General features: G+C 50.1%; 1 protein-coding gene across 1 annotated transcript; it reads right to left on the bottom strand.

The window, feature by feature from the left end:
* Positions 1-1,894: 1,894 nt before the first annotated feature.
* On the bottom strand, positions 1,895-6,188 carry LOC112895921 (protein ULTRAPETALA 1-like). Its single transcript, XM_025963924.1, has 3 exons — positions 5,302-6,188; positions 3,300-3,624; positions 1,895-2,323 (listed from the first exon to the last, which is right to left on the bottom strand). Exons 1-3 carry the CDS (start codon positions 5,507-5,509, stop codon positions 2,149-2,151), a joined length of 708 nt encoding a protein of 235 aa, XP_025819709.1. The 5' UTR covers positions 5,510-6,188; the 3' UTR covers positions 1,895-2,148.
* Between the last annotated feature and the right edge of the window lie 16,189 nt (positions 6,189-22,377).

The following is a 22,377-nucleotide window of genomic DNA, read 5'->3' as shown; positions in this document are numbered from 1 at the left end:
AAAAAAAGAAGCTGCTGCTACTGGAAATGTCCGAGGCACTCACTGACAGGTGGGGCCTTCGCAGCCGTTGCTTATCAGCTTGCGAGTCTGGACCGACCTGTCTGTCACTGCTGGAGCTGGACGCCGCGTTCCTCCTGCTCCCTGTCCCACTAGCAGCAAAGCGAGCCACCGAGAGGCGATCGATAGCCCATGCACGGCTCTCGCCTCTCGGCTCCCGTAGGCGAACTGCCACGCCGGTGTCCATCTCCCCTTCCTTACACCTGGCCGGCTGTCCGTTCGTTCGCATGCAATGATGCGAGGATAGTGAAGCGCCGGTCCTCGATGGCACTTCGCTTTCGTAGGGGACGCGGATGCAGATCCATCATCCCTCCGCTTACGCTCGATGCCGTTGCGGTGTTGCGGTCCGCTAGAGTCCAGACTCCAGAGCGAGAAGAGGGAGACGTGAGTGCCAAGTGCGCGATGCCTTTTTTTCAGGGGGCGTGGAGGTGGAGCCCTTCTCGGCAGCGCTGCGACCGCAAAGCCTGCAAAAGAGCGCGTCAGCCTCGGCCAGGCGGCCAGCCAGTCAGCCTCAGTCCCGGCTCCCACGTCAGCGTCGCCGCGTGCACCGGACTCCGGCGATCCTCGGTTGGTATCTCGCCGCGCCAGCCTTGTCGCCTCCGGCTCAGCGAATCTCTTGATGGATCCACCGTGCCGGCCTCTGTCGCCGTCACGTCGCTTCCGCCGCATGCCCGCATGTGCATGCGCCCCGGCCGGAACGACTCATGCGTGCTCCTGAAGAAAGATACTACTACTCCGTAGACAAAATGTGGCCGCCAAGTTCCACGTTTCGAACCTCGTGTTTGCTCTCATCCGGACCGGAACCGGACGGGTGCAGCTGCAGCGGCACAGGAGGAATCACGAGACGGGCTCGAGCTCAACGCACGCAGGTCGTCCTGAGTCCTGGAGTCTCACGCTTTATGGAATGAGAACAGTAAAAAATCAGAGAGGCCTCTGCGGCTCTGCCGGCCGCGCTGCTCCACTTGTCGACGAACAGACGACTGGGCAACTCTGGCTCTGCGCCTGGCGCTACAACTGAATGACTCGACCACAGGTGCGCCCGCCACCGCCACTGTTCACGTACCAGGCGGCGCACCACCGCCCCGCCCGCTCGACTCGCCGCTCGTGCACTGAAACCTTGGCGGGATGATGTCCATCAACAACACGCCAGGCTAGGATCACGGCAGGGCGGCCGTCACCAGGGGCCGGGGGCGCAGGCAATGCGCAGAAGAGCCGCCGCGCGCGCGCCGGACGGCCAGAGTCCGAGTCCCGGCGGCACGGCACGGTGCGCCGACGCTCTCCACTCCGAGCGCCGAACAGTGGCTGGCCAGGCCGCCGCGCGTGACCGGGCCGGGCATACCTGCGGGCTGCACCCGAGCCGTGGGTCCCCAACCCCAACCCGACCGCGTAACAGGCCAAAACTGGTTGGCCCATCCACCCATGCTACGCAGACGATGCGCTCGCGTCTGCAAACACGTTGGCAGCACGTTACACAGGTGCAGACACGTAGCATCTCAAACATGGTCATATACCAGGCTCCGAGAGTCGCAGAGGTCACAGCTGTACGCGACCAGAAAAGGGGCTGCGTGCTGGCCGGACAAAACTGGCAAAAGGTCAACCTTTGTGGCTGGCCGCCCATAACTCAGATACAACAATGCGAGTCACAGCTCTCTTTTTTTGAAAAAGAATGGTCATAATACCAGCACACTGGCGAAGACACCACAAACATTGAAAATTTGGAGAAATAGTCAGAAATTTCCCAAAAGTTTCGGAAAAAAAAAACTCGGCACATCTATTTCGTTAGATTGATTAGAGCAACCGAGCAGAGTGCACATATAGGATCTTAAAACGATGCGAGTAAAGAACAGAACTGTTGGTAAATTGTACTATGTAGCAAAATTGGCTGGCATCCTTTGCTACTCAACGAATGCCAGCCATGGAAAATAAGAGAACGGAATTGTTCAGGATAACGGCCTGCCCCGTCCCAATATGTTGGATGTTGAGGGCAACGATCAGCCCGGGTGAACTAGCTAAAGCCTCCTCCGGTTTACCGCGGCCGAGGCCATTTTTGGTGTCTTGGCCAATGGAATGAATGGTGTTAGGTCCTCCCAGTTATTCCTTCGAGTTGCGGTAGAAGTCGACGCAGGTCTGGCAGCCGCAGTCCTTGAAGCGGCAGGTCTCGCACCCGAAGCAGACGCACTTCATGCAGCCGGCGCAGGACGTGGCGCGGGAGCAGCCACGCAGCACCTTGCGGCTTGCTCGCTCCTCGTCGTCGTCACAGGTGACCCTGGAGGTGGTACAGGAGAGTCAGAACAGTGAAGCTAAGGATTTGCAGTCAAACAGATGGAAATGATAGAAATGGACACATGGAAACAAATATTCAGAAATTGACACAAGGAAAAAAGTATTCAGAAATTGTCAGATAGTTCTCTGGAGGAATAAAATTATGAGTTGGAATTTTTGGCAGATAAGCATCGTGGGAACTTTTTGCAAATGATCCTGCAGGCAAGCTAAGGAGTGCACAAATGCTACTGAACGTGTTGCTGTGGCCGCAAAGCAAGCGACAGGAACCCTGCAGAGATCTGCCAATGTTCAGCCAGAAACTTAGATGGCAACAGTTCACAAATTGCACTGGAGGCGTGCAGTTCCTAGCTCCTAGTTTCCTACAATACGATACTGAAAGCATCTGATCCATGCTACAGTTAAACAATGTGCTTTAGCAGTGGTCTGCTACCACAACTGGCTTTACCAATAATGGTACTGGATATGCATCAACCACTTGCCTTGGCAGAGCCTGCGGTTCGACTTTCAGGGGATTCCTGTCACTATTCTAGTAACACCACCAGTAGGACAACATGGGAAGTTCCAGCGGCTAAAGGGCATCCACTCCACCCACTAGTACTTAGTTCATAGCTTCATATCCATATCAACCAAGAAAATCTACAGAAAACTGGCAGCTAGGAGAATGGCAGCATTGATGAAATTAGCAAACACTATACTATGGAACACTAAACAGTAAACACAAAGAGAGCAGAAAAACTTATTTTGATAGACAACTGAAAGTCATTACACTAGCAGTCGTAGCTTGATAGAAGTAAACACTAGAAGCCACAAAATTAACTAGGCTAAAACAACAGAAGTCAACAGTAGCTAGTTTATTTCAAAAAAAAAACAGTAGCTACAGATGGATCTAAAATGGTGGCATTGAAATCTAGCTAGATTCAGACTTAACAATATACTAGCCAAAAAGTCCAAACACATACCTATCAGTTGTCAAATCTGCACATGTCCAGTTAATTTTGGCAAGAGCATCATGGTAAACACGGCACTCTTCTTTTGACCGTAGCCGAAATCTCCTATCCTTGCCACATCTTGTGCAGCGGATGAACTCATCACGGTGAGATGGACGTCCATTACGACCTTTGTGAGAACCATTGCCGGATTTGTGTGCCAAGTAGTAGTATTTGAGCAGAGCTGTTTTTGACAGTGGCACTTTTTCTCCCTGAACCATGACCCAGATAGTGTTCCTCCACTTTCCAGCGGTCTCCTTTCCAGAGTGCTTCTCAAAGGCAGCAGGTGTCAACTTCTCTGCAATTTCAAGTAACAAAATTAACTTATATCACAGTTATACTGAACCATCATGAAAATGAGAGCTATCAGTACACAATGTTGTGCTCACTAGATGATTAAACAAATGCTATCTCCAAGGTATGACCTAGAAATGTACTAACAAAAGTCATACCATAAACATAATACAAAGCAGAATGAGTTTTAACTAGAAGATATACACGCATTTTTAAGAGTACTTCAATTCAAATAAAACAAGAACCATTTGAAGTTTCTTGATCTGTGATGTCACTCGAGCCAAGCAGCACATAAACAAAGTAACTTCCCTAGAAAACTGGGTGCCTGATTGCTCCACCGAGGAGCATCGCAGTGTATGTAGTGTATGTAGCCCCAGATAGATACACATCTTATAGAAGGCTGCAGGTGGCCGTCATAAATTATTGGCATTAGGAACTGCATATTTCGAGTGCAGAGCCTATCCCATTTGTTAAATCCCACATACATATCTAGATTTCATAAACAAATCCTGAACTTTAGAATATATGGCAAACCATAATTGGCTGCTACCTTTTTACCGCTTTGCCATGTTGCTATCACTATGAATACCAGCGATAAAAGGGAAAAAAGTGTCAAAACAAATGAGAACTTACTAGCACAGCTGAATAAAAGAAGACAATTGTTGCTTCACATGTTAGGCTCAAAAACACACAAATGTAACTTTTCAAACATTTTAGGTTCAAGACATAAACTCCGATACAGATCGTTTCAAGGTCTTGTACATGGTATGCAGCAATACTGGCAGTCACAACACTTACGTTATCTATATCTTTATGTCGCCTGCAATAATCTACTAAAACATCAGTATGGACGCACACTGAAATATAGGCATTTGCAGATGAGAAGCAGAAAATATCATCTACAGATCTCAGAGACACTATTAAGGCCACCAGGTACCAACACAGAAGGTCAGAAACAGAGACAACGGTATCTTCACATCTCACTCGTTGCAAACAAGCATCCTATGTCACAATGGAAGATGACAAAGGCCACTTCCACTTTGCATACAAAAGAAAGCAGCAGCATGCAACTCCAAACGAGAACAGATGCTAATCCATGCAAACGACAGCCTGAACATAAACAGAGAGGTAACAATGTGCTGTACCTGCAGTGATGGACACCACGACTGAACAGAGGGGCAAATCCTATCACCACCATCCATGCAAAGAGAGCACACAGAATGAATCGACGTGCATTAGGTATCAAGGACAAACTGCTTTCATGTGCTGTACCAGACTAGAGGGTGTGAAGAGACAACAACACGAAAGGTCAGTTATGCCAAATGAATGATACAAGTGATATTAATTACTCCCAGGGGCGCATGACCACCAACCAAACTAGTTCGGCGCATCCTAACATTCAGATTGCAGAGAAGGCAAACCAACAGCCAACAGGCACACAAGCTAGGCCAGAGCAACATTGCATGGGATGCAGCATGGTACCAAACACTAGAAGCAGGCGATGCCGGGCACAAGCGGCACCGCGGCGCGTGCACTGGCATTGCATGCAGGTTCAGCTTTGGGGGCAAGACGCCGTGACCCAGAGATCAAACACCATACGCGAATCGATGCACGAACATGAAATCAAGAGCCGGGAAAAAAGAAAAGCGAGAGAAGTGCCGTGGTGGTGACTGGCTCTGACCTTCGCGGCAGCCGGGCGTGCACTCGCAGCTGACCTCCAGGTCGCCGGAGGCGAAGACGCGGAGGCGGCCGACGGCGTCGCCGTAGCGGTGGCTGGTGCATCCGCACGTCATCTCCACGAAGTCCTCCCCCCGGCGCACCCCGCTCACCTCCCGCAGCTCCTCCTCGCTGAACAGCGCCGCGCCGGCACCTCCGTTCGCCGCCGCCATGCCTCCGACCAAGAACAGGAACAAGCACAACAACCCTCCGGAAACAAGGGCCACAGATTGATCTGGTTTGCGTCAAATCAATATATTGCTACCGAATGCCGAGGCGTGGAAGCCACAAACTGGTGGATCGAAGTAAAAGAAAGTTAGGCAAGTAGGTGAACGAGAGATTGAGATATATAGAGTTGGGAGCTGTGGGGAAACAGGAACCAAAGCGGCGCTTTTCCACAAGGGAATCGCAGTGAATTGGGTTCCCACCAAATCTTGACGAGGGCGAACTCCGAAGGGGCAAAAGAATAAATGCAAAGGTGGCCTCTTTTTCCTAGATGGATATATGATCCGAGGCCAAGAACGACGAGCAGAGGCTCATAGAGAGGCTGGAGCAGCGAAAAGGCGGCTCCTTCCTGCAACAAACTATTTGGGGGCTTTGCTCCAAATCGCCCAAAGATACGACCCAGAAAGATGGATCTGCCGATCTGGGGAAGTCGCCACAGAATCGTCACAAATGCTTCCTCCAACTCCAGCCCCCGCACCCTACGCCGACGTAGATGGGGTTTGGAGAGGGAGAGGAGGGGAGGAGGGGGGAGGGAGAGAGGAGGAGAGGACCGGGATGGAGGAGCTGGTGATGAGGGGGGGAAGCTTGGTGTGTTGTGCGGGTGCTGGGCTTTTAACTTATGGATGGATGGGGGGATGCTGATGTTTGTATATGCTTCTTCTGTGTTAGCCCTCCCATTTATGATGCTTCTCCGCACTACAGTTTCAACTGTTTTCCATTCTTCATGTTAAAGGATTTCGCTAGCCTTAGTAAAAAAAGATTTCACTGGAAGAAGAAAAAAGGATTTTTACTGGGGTGAGGACCGTCGAGAGGCACAACTACACGACTACAGGTGTGAGCGATTATGCAGCGTAAAGACAGCATGACGACTGTTTTTGTTACTTAGTGCCTTCGATTTAAAAGGAGTACTCTATAGAATCTTTATAATTATTTTAGTTTTTCTACTAATATTCTCTTTGTTCTACGTATCTAGATATGACCTAGACATGACGTACATGCAAGTGTATAACAATATTTAAAAAAATTAAAATAATTTATAATTTAGAATGGAGGAAGTAGATGTTTATTCCGGATGAGGGGAAGCAGCATTTGATAGGTGTTTGAGAATATCAATTACCATAATTACCATGTGGCAACAAAAGAAGATGACTATTTGTTGATATCATATTTCATCAAGTTATATACGAAAAGGATATTGTCCACTGCGATAATTTTTGTGGCAGCTATGGTTGATGAGGAAATGTAATTGGGTAGACAGCCAAAGCTTTAATGAAATTTTGCTGGTTTATAATTGAAACTCACTAGAAGTTAAAAAACACTTTCTAGGATGAAAATTGAACTGTAAATGTTTGATTATTTTAAAATGGAGGGAGTACATTTCTCCAATAGGAACAAATCTATTCATGCGATGTTTATATTTTTCAACACAATATTTAAGCATCTAAAAGTCAAAGTTTCCCAATTCAGTCTAACCTTATACTCTTATAAACCATCTAATATCTTTTGCCAGTATCCCTGCAAAACTAGTAAAAATTATATTAGAATATAAAAGGAGAAAAATATGAATATGTATTATCGAACACGCACATGAGCTAAGAGTATATCTAGATTACTCTCTCCTCCAATATCAAAAAAATATTCTTTTAATAATTAGAGATGTTCAACCAAATTAGCAATTCAATCCTTACTACTAAAATACTTGTAGTAATCATTAAAATAGACCTCCATCTCATCTAAATTAACCCTCCATCAAATCTATTGATAATTGGATTTTAGTACTCTGTTGCATTAATCATAATAAAATAAAAAAATATTGGTTATGGAGTACCACCTCCATCCTCCGTCCTAAATTATTAGTCATTTTGACTTTTATAGATTTATAGTTTTTGTTACGCATCTGCATATATATTATATCTAGATGTATAGCAAAATTTATGAATGTAGAAAAGCCAAATCGACTTATAATTTAGTATGGAGGAAGTACTTCATAGCCATAACTACAAGATATGATTAATTCGTAAAGATGTTTAGGTCCAAAGAATAAAGTTTAGCCTCGTCCCATCAAACGATAATCTTATCATTTAGAAATATTAAATAAAATTTATTTATAAACTTTTTATATGGATGGGTGCTAATTTATGAGACGGATTTAATAAGGCTACTTAATCCATAATTTGCTATTGCTATTGTGATACTACAGTAACCATCTGCTAATCATGGATTAACATATTGTATTAGATTCGTCTTGTAAATTAGCAGAAGTTCTACAACTAATTTTATAATTAAACTTTATTTAATATTTTCAAATAATAAAAAAATTTAACACGATAGAGCTAAAATTTAGCCCACACCCACCAAACGCACACGCAAAATCCGACGCCGTGTATACCTTCTCGTGGCCGCGTCGCTTCAAATCGAACCTCCCGTCTCCTCCCCTGTTCCGCACCATACCGAGCGGGACGAGGCGTGGCGACTGGGGAAATCCCAGATTCCGCTGCCCCCCGCTCGGCTTGTTGGCTCCTCCCCGTCCCGACCCGCCCTCGTGACAGCCCACTGCCCCGCGGGCCCCTCGCCCGCCGGCCCCACGAAACCAGCGAGACGGCCTCACCGCTGCGGCGCGCTCCTCGGGCCGGGCTGCCGGGACGCTGGCGGGGCCCCGTCGTCCTGGGGCCGGGCGCTGATACGGGTGCGGAGGCTGTTTTGGGAAAAGGGGAACCGGAGCGGAGCGGGCCCCGCCCCCGCGGCGCCGAGCCGGGTCTCCCAACTCCCGAGGGAGGAGAGGAGGAGGGATGACGAGGGGAGGCCGGGTTGGTTGGCTGGCCGCCTGGCGGAGCCCGAATAATGAGGCGCCTGGCGGCCCAACTCGCCCGTCGCCGCCTCGCCTCTCGTCGTCGTGTGCGTGACATCATGAGTCCGGCTGCCGTTCCGTGTTGGTCTTGCTCGGTCGGCCGGGCCCGGGCGTGGGCTCGCCGCTCACAGCATGCGCGGCGGCAGGATCGTCGCGTACTCGACCGGTGCCGGCGCGCTGCGCGGTGGATTCCGACGGCTGAGCCAATTGCAACGCCTGCAGTGCCGCAACTCGCACGCTTGGGGGCGTCCATGCTTGGCTTGGCGGCGCGCGGGGCAAGCGGTCTGTGGACACGAGCTAAGAAACGGGTCTAATAAAAAGGATGGATTGGAGTCAGGGGTAAGTAGTTTACTGTAGCGCGTCGCAGCACGGAACACACACACTACCCCGTAGCCCCGTATGTACGGGACGGGCAGTTTTATATGGACAAGAGGGCGGCAGATGGGCCGTTTCGTACGCTGGTTAAGTAAGGATCAGATCGAGGGCACAATCTAACAAAGCTTCATGGTACGTTCCTCCTCGTGGATTATAGAAAAACAGCACGCACGCGGCTATCCTCTTTCAGCTGGTGGCTAGATCGATGGTTCTACTTCGGAGACACTACCGCATGTTGTTCAGGAAGGAAGGGGCCTTTTGCATCAGCTGAGGCCACCGGAAGCAAAGGGGCAAACAGCAGTAGATCCAGCAGCATGCATTTTGCCTTACCCTGCATTTGCATCATGAGGCGTATTTGGTTTTGTTAGGATAAAATTTTGGCCAAGTATATTTCTTTGTATGTTAGTTTTGAAACGGTGGGAACGTATGTACTTCATGAGCTGAGTCACCGAGAAAAGCATGCACTGTTCAGTGAGTACAATCCTGGAGTAAAAGGACTGTAGCAGGATAGAGAGTACTAGTGGCTACTAGCAGGGACGTAGGAGTTTGGCCAACAAACAGCGCCTTCCCAAGATACGATGCGTGCCAAAATTGCGTAGCACGTGGCGACTCGGAGCGCCTAAACCCAATAATTGGCGACGAATTTTGCGAGCAGCGCAGTTATGTGCGGCTGAGACCACCATGCATGATTGGGTAGGGATCACGAGCGCAACGCATCCGTCGGGCCGGCACGCAAGCTCCTGATGCGCGTAGGCAGTCGCACGCAGCCCAGCGAGGCAGCGACGAGCCGACGACGGCAGCCGCGCCCGCGGCCAGGGCTGGGGAATCTGGACGTGCGCGTCCTTTTCGTTCCCACAACGGCACAACCGCCAGATGCGCCGGCGGCGCCGGCGCCGCAGAAAAAAAGTTCGGCGCGGATCCGCTAGCTGGTCCGGAGCCAGCAGCGCAGGGCGTCGGCCGCGTGCGGGAAAGCGCCTGCATGCGCGTTAACACTGCACGTCCGTTTCAGTCGCCCCTCCCCGGGACATTGACGTCCGCGCCAGGACCACTGCGCTCTCGTCGCCGCCGCCAGTCGCTGCGGCCATACGGGTAGTAGATTGGAGGATGGAGGGGGAGGGGCTTTAGATTAAGGGCAGTCCATGTCGGTACTCAGCGCCAGATTAACTACCGGGATGGTGACGCGTTGCGTGACTTGTTCTCCCCTCAGATGTGGATTGGCGGCTCATCAGGACCTGTTTGTTCTTCGGAACAAAGCCGATGGCTAAGAGAGAGACCTTTTCGGTATCCTGCATAAACTACTAAGCGGCCTAGATTCCAGGCAGCTTGTGGCTTGTAGTAAGTAAACAATTCTGAAAGTCTCCTTGAATAAGTTAACAGGCCATGGTGATGTGCTCCCCAGTTCAGTTGCATGGTCCTCACTCGAAGCGTCCGAACGCTTCATGCTCCCTTTGTTTTGTGCTAATGCTCATTGCAGTATATATAACTTCTCATGGGAAAAATGTGCTCCAACCTTTTGCTTGTTCCTTTGCCGCTGAAGGTTTCATGTGTTGCAGAACTTGCTAGAGGCATCCATGGTGGAATTATACATGAGTAAAGCCGGTTTCGTACCAGCCCTAGCTCTAATTTGGCTCAACCTGGGTCTGGGCCCATTGCCCTAATGGCGTTATTAGTTACGAGTATCTATCTATTAGTACGAAGTAGAGTTGTCTGTCTCCAATCCTTAGCTTCACGCGATCATTTTTACAAGGCGCACTTTGTCAGTTTTTCTCCCTTTTCCATCACAGGGCCGGTCAGTAACTCTCATGCACTGATGACTCGATTCCTCGCGGATGGCTGGCACCGGCGCACCGCACCCAAGCCTACACACCTACTCCGTACTGCAGAGCTAACCATGCATCGGCTCTACTAGTAGCCAAGTAGCCATGCCCATCTGTTCTTCAGCTAGCCCACTGCCCAGTGTCAAGCTTTTAAACAGTACGGGACGCAGGAGGCCTCGAAATCCACACGTTTCGGGCTGTGGATGGACGGCAAACGAAATGGGCCTGTTGCCCAACCTATCCCTCCATGCTTGGCTGGGCTTCTTGCTGCCGCTACGCTTAGGCCTTTTGGACCTGAATGGTGGAATCTGCGTGGTCGATGCAGCAGTACTGACTGGTTCCGCACATGAAAAAAAATAAAAAAACAAAAGGAATGGTGCGTTTGGCAGAGCTCCCGAGCAGAATCTCTCCGGAATCCAGCAGAATCTCGCAGTTTTTTAGAAAAAACTATTTCTCTACTGATTCTGTGAAGTGATTCTGCGAAATGAACTAAGAGGCTGAAAGCTAAAAAAATAGTTTCTCCTGATTCTATGAAGTGATTCTCTATCTTAATTTTAAAAATTTATACTAAAGAATTAAAAAGAATCACTTTCAGTCATTTCGGCCATAGGATCATAAAATCTTAGTGCGGTGCCTGGAATACAAATACCGCGGAGAGCAACGAACGTATAGCTTAGCACAAACACCGACGCTCGGGTTTGGCCTTTATTCTACCACCCTTCATGATTGGACGACATTCTCCTAGTAATGTGCCAACAAACATTGAAAGAACGGCATATCGCGCGGTTGCTAGAGTACCTGTACGTGGTTGTGTTGTGTCGCACAGGGTCCAAAGATTCGAACCGGCAGCAAGCCTTTTTTTCAGAGTTTTTTAATACGATTTTTCAAAGTTCAACGCCTCTCAAAACGGATAAAAAGTCTGGAACGTTCCGATGAGCAGACAACATAAGGCTTGTGTCGAAGAGCTGGTGGTGGTGGACATCCTGCCATCTCCAAATTCCTACTCCCCGTGTCCTAAAAAATTAACTCTTGTATTCTGAGAAGTTAAACAGTTTTAATTTTAATTAAATTTATATAAAAATTACTAACATTTAGATCTCCAAATAAATTTAGTGTAAAAATATATTACATAATTAATCTAATAATACTTATTTTGTAATATAAATATTAATACTATTTTGTATAAATTTGATCAAATTTAGATTATTTGAATTCTCAAGATGGGAGAGTGGTATATTTTTAGGACGGAGAGAGTACGGACCGCTACCAATCGGCGGAACATACTACAGCCAATCGCCGGAACATGTGAAAGCTGCAAGGGAGACGGAACATGGTTATACAGTGGAGATTGAGCACCTCCCGTAGCTTGTCTATTCTCTACTCTACCCCTCTCACTCCGTTGATGGATTCAGATAGGAGTCTGTATATCGAAGAAATTTGAGCAAGAAATAGGATATGTCGGAGATAATCCCCAGCCAGATGGCGGAATGCACCCGCCTGATCCTAGTTATTGTAAGTGCAATCAAGCTCTTTGTGGGTTTTGGTGTTGATGACCACCTAATTAGGGAACTAATGAGATTCATCGAGATGACATGCAGGGAATTTACAAAGGAGGATGATGTACAGGTTGGAGGATTTTCCAAATCGATATGATGGCTATCTTGACTCATGAAGGCTTAATTTATTTTATATTTTGAATATTGAGTTTAAGAAAAGCCGTACTATAAAGAGGGATCCAAGAACAACTGTCCAACTGTTGAACCAAATGCTCAAATCCTGAAAACCACATCCTCATACTTAACCAAAACAGCGAGCAAAATTTCACATCCAGCAGAGTTGTTTTGATGGGTGCGGCAGTACTGCACTTAATGTACCGTTGGGACCAGAGGGGTATAACGGAAACAGACCACGCCAGCAAGCTCTCCAACGTTCATATTCGCAGAAGAAAGAACCAGAGCTATTCTCTCTCTCCTCCATTGCTCCCAACACACCTCTCAAGTGGATCTTCACATCCAACCACCAAATCTTGAGAGAAAAGGCAGCAAACTTCGATTGGAGAGCGGATCTACTGATTCCCCCACTCAAATGAGCATTTGGTTCACGTTTGGCCGGCAGTTCTTGGGTTTGTTACTCTTGGAGCTTGCTCCTAGCCGGCTAGGCGTCGCCCTTGAGCTTGCCTCTTCGTGTGGCAGCCTTGGGAGGTCTGTAACCTTCTATTGCAGCTAGTGATTTGAAGCGTCCCCCCCATCAGGGAAGACTTAAAAGTGTCGATTTATCAGTCCCAGGATGCTGATAACACTTTTATTACATCAGATGGTACTTCACCGTACAACTCTACGCGGTAATGGGCAGTGAAGCGCCACTATCGCGAGGATTACAACTAGAACCCACACTACTACACTGGCTATGAAAAGAGAATCATCAGAGTCTGGCGCCATGCGGAATTCCAACGGTGATCTCACCCACAGGCAAGACTGGGTGCAGGACGGAACCCTACTCGACGTCTTCGGGGATGTAGTCGGGATCTTCCACTGTAAAAGTAAGAATGGGGTGAGTACGAACGTACTCAGCAAGTCCAATCACACCCACGGAGGGGAGGAATAACAGGATTAAATGCACAGGATAATCCAAGGATAAAGTTACGGTTCATTTGCGGAAACACAATTATACGCAGGGGTTCGTTTTAAAAGCACTTTTCAAAACAAGTTTTCCAGTACCACGGGGCACACGATGTTGATCCACACGGATTCAAGTTTTACACCGCTACCGGACTCCCCGTCCGCCGTAGCACACGGCACAACTGCCGGATACTTTCCAAACAACTCACACCAGCTCAACCATTCCCAGAGAGAAACACTAGTTATGTGACCACACCATAACTTGCCCAGTACCGTGGGCACGGCTATTCGAATAGATTTTAACTCTGCAGAGGTGTGCAACTTTACCCACAGGTGGGGTACCACAGCACGAACACCTTAGTGCCGGTGCAGATCCCATCAAAGCCCTTACCCACCTTAGCTAGACCTGGCTAGCCACCACGGGATCTATCAAGGGGTCATTCGACCTAACACCGAGGTTTAACCGGGGCATAAGTCACACAGAGCTTATCCCGTCTCCTTGATCACCCGTTGCTCCCAGCCCTCCTGATGGCTATCAGACTAACTAGTGGGGTTAGGCCAAGCCGTTGCCCATACAACGGTCAAGTGGTTTGTACGATAGGAAGCTAGGTGAGACGACACATCAACTCGGTCCTTAGGGGTGACAAGATGGATATCTCTCTTCCACGCTCAACCACACAGGTACGAGCACACCAACGGCAATTCACACAGAAATGCCATCCATCCCGTCTAACTCACTTTTCAAAACCACATTTTATCCCTTCCCACACGCACACACACTTTCTTTGCAAAACCAAATGGTCAAGGTATGGTTATCACAAGTAAGGTGGCTATCCTACCATGTTTTCAGCACGCAAAACCATGCAATTTTATAAAACGGGCCACTGGGTTGTGTTTATAAAAACTAGGACAGAAATATGCATCAAAGGGCGGAATTGAACTTGCCATCGTCAAGTCCTTGCGGAAGGTCCTGATCGAAGTACTGTCCCTCGGGTTCGGGGTCGCAGAACTGGTCCTCGGTTGCTTGGTCGCAGTCGGGAACTTCTTCGTTCACTCCGTGTCCTACGACGCAAACAAACAGACATACAATCAAGCGAAAGAACTAAAAGCTTTTATCGTTGGGCTTGAATCGGAAATAATTTAGTTACGGAGTTAGGGGTGATATCTTTGGGTGGTTTCTTAATGGCATGACTAAAACTATACTAGAAAGGGTGTGGTAAAGTTTCGGGTCGATCGAAGGTCGTTTCGCACATAAAATGACGCGCTAAAGGTGGTTTCAGGGGTTAAGCGGGGGGTCCAGGGGCTTGTTTGTAAATGTTCGGAAAGAGTAAGGACCTATTTATGAATCCTAGAAATACCCTGAGCATGGTAAAATGTGTCGAGTATAACTAGGTTTATGTATCGAGGGCTCAAATTGAAATAACAAACGCGCGAGGTTTCTTTTACAAAAAGGAAGTGGATAGGGTGCTCCTAGAGAGGGGGGGGGGCTTCTTGGGAAAAGAGGGAAAAGGAGGGGGCTGTGGGCAAAATGCCCCTTCTTCCTCCTCTCCCGTGCAAAACAGAGGAGGGGGGAGGCAGGGCGCCGGCGGCGGCCCGATCCGGCCGGCCAGGGCACGGCGGCGGTCCGGGGGTGGGGGAAAAGGGAGAGGGGCGCGTGGGGATCCCATCCCCGGCCTCACCTCGGGCTGAGGTGGAGCGTGGAGGCCGGCCGACGGAAGAGGGCGGCGGCGGTCGCAGGGCACGGCGGGGCAGCGCCGGAGGTGGGGGAGGCGGGTGGTTAGGCGGCGTGGTGGGTTGTGAGGGTGCCGGGGGTGCCGGGGGCCTATTTATAGGGGAGAGGGCGGTGAGGCGGAGGAGAAACGGGGCGGTGGCGGCCGGCGGGCGGTGCGGGGCGCCATCAATGGCGCTCGGCCGCTTGCGGTCGTCGCCGTGCGGCGTGGGCGCCGAGGGCCGGGTGCTGTGCGGCCACAGTGGCCAGGAGGTGACGGCGCGCGCGGCGGGCAGAGCGCCAGCGACGGGCGGTGCGGCACGCGCGGGGAAGCGCTCGTGCGTGCGCGTGCGGCGCGGCGAGGTGCGGGCCAGGACGGGGGCGCGGGCGACGGGCGGCGCGGCGAGGTGTGCGGCCACGCGGGGCACGCGGAGCACGCAGGACGGGCGCGTGCGCGCGGCACGGCCGGGGCGGCGCAGGCGCACGGCCTGGGCGGCGTGCGGGCTCGCGGCAGGGGAAACCGGGAAGGAAAGGGGAAGGAGAGGGAAAAGAAGGAAGGAAAAAGAAGAAAGGGAAAGAGAAAAGAAAAAGAGAGAAAAGGAAAGAAATGGAAGAGGGAAAGAAAAAGGAGAGAAGGAGAGAGAGGGGGAGGGACGCGTCGGCGCCGGTCGCGGCGGCGACCGCGGCCGGTCGGCCACGCGCGCGCGGGATTCGCGCGCTGCACGAGAAGCGCCGGCGCTAATCGCGGCGGGCGGTCGCGCGTGAGCGACAAGCCGTCGAGCGATGCGGAACGGAACAGCGATCCGGTTAGGGTTAGGGTTTTGAAATTGAACCGTTTTTACGAATTACTCTAGCGCGTGAGCGGTGCAGGATGAGACGGCGGTCAGGCTCGCGTCGGCCGTCAGTGTGACGGTGAAACGGAGAGAGTCAGGTTTTATGACAAATACATTTTTGGTCAGGACACCTTAACGCGTAGTTTAAATTTGAAATTTTCAGGGCGTCACAAACCTACCCCACTTAAATGAATCTCGTCCTCGAGATTCGGCTGGTTCCTAAATAGATGGGGAAATTCCTTCTTTAGGGCCTCCTCGCGTTCCCATGTCGCTTCTTCTACTCCATGTCTGCTCCATTGAACCCTGCATATCCGTACTTCGGAGTTTCTTGTCCTTCTAGTGACAGTGTCTAGAATTTTGACCGGTACCTCCTGGTATCGCAGATCCGGCTGCAGGTCTATTGTTTCCACTGGCACATGTTCTCCCTCGGGTACTCTCAAACACCTTCTTAATTGCGAGACATGAAATACTGGGTGTATATCCGACATTTCTTCTGGTAACTCCAGTTGGTACGCTACTGCTCCGACTCTCTTCAGAACTCGATACAGTCCAATGTATCGAGGGGCCAATTTTCCTTGCACTTGAAACCTTCGCGTTCCTCGAATGGGTGAGACCTTGAGGTATACAAAATCGCCTGGGTTGAAACTTATTTCTCGCCTTCTCTTATCTGCGTAGTTCTTTTGTCGAGATTGAGCCGCCTTCAACTTCTCGCGGATCTCCGCTACTTTTTCTTCTGCTTCCTTTATTAGTGCGGGCCCTACTAGTGCACGTTCTCCAACTTCCGACCACATCAAGGGAGTTTTGCACCTTCTTCCATAGAGGGCTTCGAATGGCGACATGCCCAAGCTGGTTTGATAACTATTATTGTATGAGAATTCTGCATAGGGCAAACTCTGTTCCCAGTCCTTCCCGTAGGTCAGGACACACGCTCTCAGCATATCTTCCATAATCTGATTTACCCTTTCGGTTTGACCATCCGTCTGTGGATGATATGCCGAGCTGAAATCTAACTTGGTGCCCATGGCTTGATGCAAGCTTTTCCAGAACCTAGAGGTAAATTGGGTTCCTCTATCTGAGACAATTCTGCTAGGTACTCCGTGTAGCTTTACTATGTTTTCCACATAGAGTTTTGCCAGCTTTTCTCCACCGTAGTTAGTTCGTACTGGTATGAAATGTGCCGATTTAGTGAGTCGATCCACTATTACCCATATGGAATCGTGTCCCTTCTGTGTCTTAGGTAGACCCACTATAAAGTTCATTCCTATCTCATCCCATTTCCACACCGGGATAGGCAAGGGTTGTAATAATCCTGCTGGCTTTTGATGTTCAGCCTTGATCCTTTGGCAGGTATCACAATGAGCCACAAATCTTGCAATATCCGCCTTCATTCCATTCCACCAATATTTTTGCCTTATGTCCATATACATTTTGGTGGATCCTGGGTGGATGGAGTAGGCTGAGTTATGGGCTTCGTCCATGATGATTTGCTGGAAGTCTCCACTCTGGGGTACACAAATCCTATCTTCGTACCATAACGTTCCCTCATCGTCCACTCTGAAGCCCGGTGCCTTGTTTTCTCCAGTTTGTTTGCAGATTTTCATTAACTCCTGATCCGATCTTTGAGCCTTTCTAATTCTATCCTCTAGCATTGATCGGACGTTCAGCACATGGCTGGAACTTCGAGGAACGATATGCACATTTAATCGTGCCATTTCCTCGCGCAGATGGTCGTTTTTGGGCCCATATGATTTTCGGCTTAAGGCATCGGCTACTACATTTGCCTTCCCGGGGTGATACTGAATTTCCAAATTGTAGTCCTTGACCAACTCCAACCATCTTCTTTGCCTTAGGTTTAAATCCGGCTGGATGAAGATATACTTCAGGCTCTTGTGGTCGGTGTAAACCTCACACTTATTCCCAATCAGGTAATGTCTCCAAATCTTAAGGGCATGCACTACGGCCGCTAATTCCAAATCATGGGTCGGATAATTCTGCTCATGAGTCCTGAGTTGGCGGGAAGCATATGCGACGACTCTCCCGTCTTGCATCAGTACACACCCTAATCCTTGCCGGGATGCGTCACAATAAATGACAAAGTCCCGATGAATGTCCGGTAGGGTCAGCACTGGGGCGGTTGTCAACCTTTGCTTCAACTCTTGAAAACCTCTTTCACAATTTTCCGTCCAGGCGAACTTCTTCTCCTTCTTAAGAAGTTCCGTCATGGGTCGGGCTATCTTGGAGAATCCCTCGATAAATCTCCGATAGTACCCGGCTAACCCAAGGAAGCTCCTGATTTCGCTGACGTTAGTTGGTCGCTGCCAGTTGAAACCGCTTCGACCTTCTCCGGGTCCACTGCTACGCCTTCAGCGGTCAGGATGTGACCAAGGAAAGCTACTCTTTCCAGCCAGAATTCGCACTTGCCAAACTTAGCATAGAGCCTATGTGTCCTCAGCTTCTCCAATACTAGCCGCAGATGTTGCTCATGTTCCTGAATACTCTTGGAGTAGATAAGTATGTCGTCGATAAAGACTACGACAAACTTATCTAGCTCATCCATAAATACCTTGTTCATGAGGTTCATGAAATAGGCAGGGGCATTGGTTAGTCCGAAGGACATTACGGTGAACTCAAACTGCCCGTAGCGGGTGACAAAAGCTGTCTTAGGGATGTCACTTTCCTTAATCTTGAGCTGAAAATATCCTGACCTTAGATCGATCTTGGAAAAGTACTTGGCTCCTTTTAGCTGATCGAAAAGGTCATCAATCCTGGGGAGGGGGTACTTGTTCTTAATGGTAACCTCGTTCAGTGCTCGGTAATCTACACACAGCCTCATACTCCCATCCTTCTTTTTGACAAACAGCACTGGGGCTCCCCACGGTGACGAGCTTGGTCTAATGAAGCCAATTCGTTGCAGTTCTTCCAGTTGTTTCTTTAATTCTGTTAACTTAGAAGCCGCCATCCTATAAGGTCTCTTGGCTATAGGGGATGTTCCGGGGATAAGGTCTATGACGAACTCTATATCCCTATCTGGCGGCATACCGGGAAGCTCTTCGGGGAATACATCTGGGTATTCGTTTACTACCGGGACTCCTTCTAAGGGCTTGGCTTCCATGCTAAACATCATTGGGTCAAACTTACTATCCCGGGTAAGGCAGATCACTTGTATTCCTTCGGGGTTTGTTAGGTGTACCACTTTGTCAGTGCAGCCTATGAGACCATTGTGTCGGCTTAACCAATCCATTCCAAGGATCACGTCTATTCCCCCGGACTTAAGTACTACCAAATCTGCTAGAAAGTCTACCCCACTTAAATTGATCCTTACCCGTGGACAACCTAATTGACAATTGATGTCGCCTCCAGGCGTCCGGGTTAGTAGGGGTGTTTTTAGTAGTACTGTAGGTATTTTGTGTTTCTCCACATAGCTCGAGTATATAAACGAGTGCGATGCTCCAGAATCAAATAGTACTGTTGCCAGAGCTGTGTTGACTAGGTACTCACCGAGCACTACGCCCTGGGCTTCCTGAGCCTCCTGCGCATTGATGTGATTGACGCGGGCTCGTCCAAACGATTGCTGCTTCACCTGCTGGTTGCCGTCGTTGTTGCGGACGAGCACTCGGTTGGCACCGGTCAGGGCTGGTCTGGGTCCATTCACCATGTTGGAGAAGGCCGATGTTGACGGCTTATTCTTGGCATAAGGGCAATTGGCGATGATGTCTCACGGCAGTTGAAACAAGCCCTAACATTATTGTTGTCGGAGGCGGCCAGGCTTGTGTTGCTCTACGGGGCCCTCATGGTATTCTGACTCTTAAGCTGTGCTTCAGGGGCTCGTGATCCTGTCACTTGGGACTGAGTCCTATACTGCATTGGGGCCTGGGATCTTGGTGCAGTGTAGTTGGAGTTCCTCGGCTTTTGGAAGCGGTCCTGTTGGCGGGCCTTACTTTCTAGGAATTTGCGTTTATTATCCTTTCTCTCTTCAGCTTTGGCCCTTTCTGTGAGGATAGCCTTGTTCATCAGGGTGTTGAAGTCCGAATAGATCTGGGGAGTAAGCAAGGTCCGGAGTTCTGGGCTTAACCCCTTCTTGAACATGTCTTGCTTCTTATCGTCGTCGTTCACTTCTTCCGGCGTGTACCGGGCCAATTCTATGAACCGGTGGGTGTATTCTTCCACCGTCATGCTTCCTTGTTGTAGTGCGCGGAATTCATCCGCCTTGCGCTTCATGGTGGCCGAAGGAATGTGATAGCGGCAGAACTCCCTTACGAATTCTCCCCAGGTGATGGTAGAGGCATCTTCGGCTGCGGCACAATAGTTTTCCCACCAGGATAATGCTGTCCCGGTGAGCTGGTGGGCTGCCAGGAGGACTTTGTCCCGGTCCTGGCATTCGAATGGTTCGAGCTTCCTCTGAATTACTCGCAACCAGTCGTCAGCATCCAACGGGTTGCAGGACCCGGCAAAAGTGGGTGGCTTGGTCCTTAGAAAGGCCGTCAGCTTGTCATTCATATTCTGCCCTCATGGCTGCCGGTTAATGAGGGCATTTGCCAGTGTTTCCAGAATGAGGGTCTGGTTATGGATTATCTGCGCCAAGTTTCCGAGGGGTGGAGGTGGTGGTAGTTGCTCTCCTTCTTGACTTCCTCCTCGGTTCTGGCTTACTTCTTGTTCTCCTTGGGGAAGATCTTGTTCAACGGGCTATGCTCCGGCACTAGCGGCTACGGGGTTCCGGCCACGAGAGGCCCTCGCGACGTTCCGGGGGGTCACCTGTTGATTGGGTAAATTAGGGTTACGATTATGTGATGTTTAAGTTGTTTAACTCGTATATTAGGCAGAATCTATCTTCTGCCGGTATCTATATAAATAAGCAGCACACAACACACCAGCACACGACATCACAAGCAACAAGCACCAACTATTTTATTAAGCAGGGAGGGTACAACTTAGGGGTACGACTAAGTCTCGTGCTACTCGGCCAGGGTCTTGCAAAAGGGCACGTCTTAAACAGAAAGGCTGGGAAGGGCATCACTGGGATGGCGTCGGTCACTCTACTTGCGTGGTGTGCCGTCTTCCGGGGCGGGAAAGGTGAGAGGTTCTCGCTCGCCGTCTTCTGGGTCCCCATTGGTCAGGGGTTGCATTGCAGCATCCCCTTCGTCGGCGGCGGCAGAACTTTCAGGGTTCTCGGGTGGAGCTCGTGTGCTCCCAAAGAGTGATCCCCATCCTATGACGGGTGTTCCGAGTAGAACATGGTCTTCCCCAATGGCCGGGACTGGTGTTCCACTTTGGGTCCAATCTTGCATACGCCGGTCTCGGGCCTGCCTAAGGCTCTCTTGGGCAACTGCTTCGCTGCTGACTGCGGCTGCGGCTCTTCCCTCGGCGTGGGCGGCTCGGATCTGATGTATTCTCACCGCGAGCTCTGCTTGCTCGGCTCGATGGGTCTGCTCCCTTAGAAGGTTGGCTTGCTCATCAAAAAGTTGGTCCAGGGCGGCTAGGTAAGTAGCTACTTGGTACAGGGGGCCTTCTTCGTGGCGACGTCACTCCAGGTTTCTCATGCGTGCTTCCCAGACTGGGGTTCTGATGGCCGGCGGGAAGAACTTCGCTGGCGTGGGGGCGAGGTGTTCTTTAAAAATCCGGCACAAATAATGGAGTGCTTTTCTGATGGCCAAGGGGTAGGTGTCTTGGTGTCTAAACCCTGTGGCGGTCGCCCGCCAGGGCTGGATGTCGGGGTAGCGGTTGCTCCTGGCGATGACCAGGATCACCCTGCAGCGGAGGGTACCATGGTGCTCGTACTCTCGGCTGTAGTACCTCGGGCGCTCCGTAACGCCAAGGTCCTCCAGGGTGTTGATTAAGAGGCCGGGAAAGCCAGGTGCTGCTTGGCAATCGCCCTGGGTCCATCCTTCCTCAGCCATCTGAAACATGAACAGGGTAAACAAATTTCACAGGTACAACGAGGGAGTAGATAACATTTATTGTTGGAACATGAGGGTACAGTTCCCATGGCTACGTGGTTATTATTAGGGTAGGGTTCTAGCTCAGAGTGCTAATCCTATTATGGGCATTCTTCCTCGGTCCTGATGGAGCGCTTCTTTATTGGAAGGAACCGATCCATCTCATTTTCGGTCTGAGTACCCTTATCCCAATGGGTTTCCATGGGTTCTTCCTCTATCCATCCACCTATTCCGTTGCGGTTCTCGTATTCTTGCATCTGGGCTTGGAGGGCGGCTACGGAATACTCGGCGCTTGCGGCTCTTGTCCGTTGTTCCACCAGCTCCTGGGTTATCTTTTCAATCCCATGGATTAGCTGCTTCAGTTGTGCCGCCTGTTCGCGGTAGAGTGCATCCAAGCCAGTGAGGTAGATGGACAGGTGGGAGACCGTATCTTCTAGGTCTTCTTCTTCTTGTCCAAGTCCCCTCATTCGGGCAATCCAAGTGCGTCCTCTTCCCTCAGCGGGTGGGAAAAATCCCATAGGAGTCCGCTGAAGGTGGCGCCTGTAGAGCACACGCAGCCGTCGCAGGGCTTTACGGGCGGCCTTTCGATAGGTGTCAGGGAAGCGGAAGCCCGCGGTGGAGATGAACCAAGGGTCCACATCAGGGTAGCGGGTGCTTTTCTCCACAAAAACCATCATGTCGCAC

This window comes from Panicum hallii, chromosome 5 (genome assembly GCF_002211085.1).
Source record: "Panicum hallii strain FIL2 chromosome 5, PHallii_v3.1, whole genome shotgun sequence".
Lineage (NCBI taxonomy): Eukaryota > Viridiplantae > Streptophyta > Magnoliopsida > Poales > Poaceae > Panicum > Panicum hallii.
This window is presented reverse-complemented; position numbering and strand designations above follow the sequence as displayed.

Excerpts from the sequence above, each read along its gene's own strand:
- LOC112895921 (XM_025963924.1), bottom strand. The coding sequence starts at position 5,509 with ATGGCGGCGGCGAACGGAGGTGCCGGCGCGGCGCTGTTCAGCGAGGAG. Across the intron at positions 3,625-5,301 it reads CACGCCCGGCTGCCGCGAAG|AGAAGTTGACACCTGCTGCC; the intron begins GTCAGAGCCAGT and ends TTGAAATTGCAG. Across the intron at positions 2,324-3,299 it reads GCAGATTTGACAACTGATAG|GGTCACCTGTGACGACGACG; the intron begins GTATGTGTTTGG and ends TACCACCTCCAG.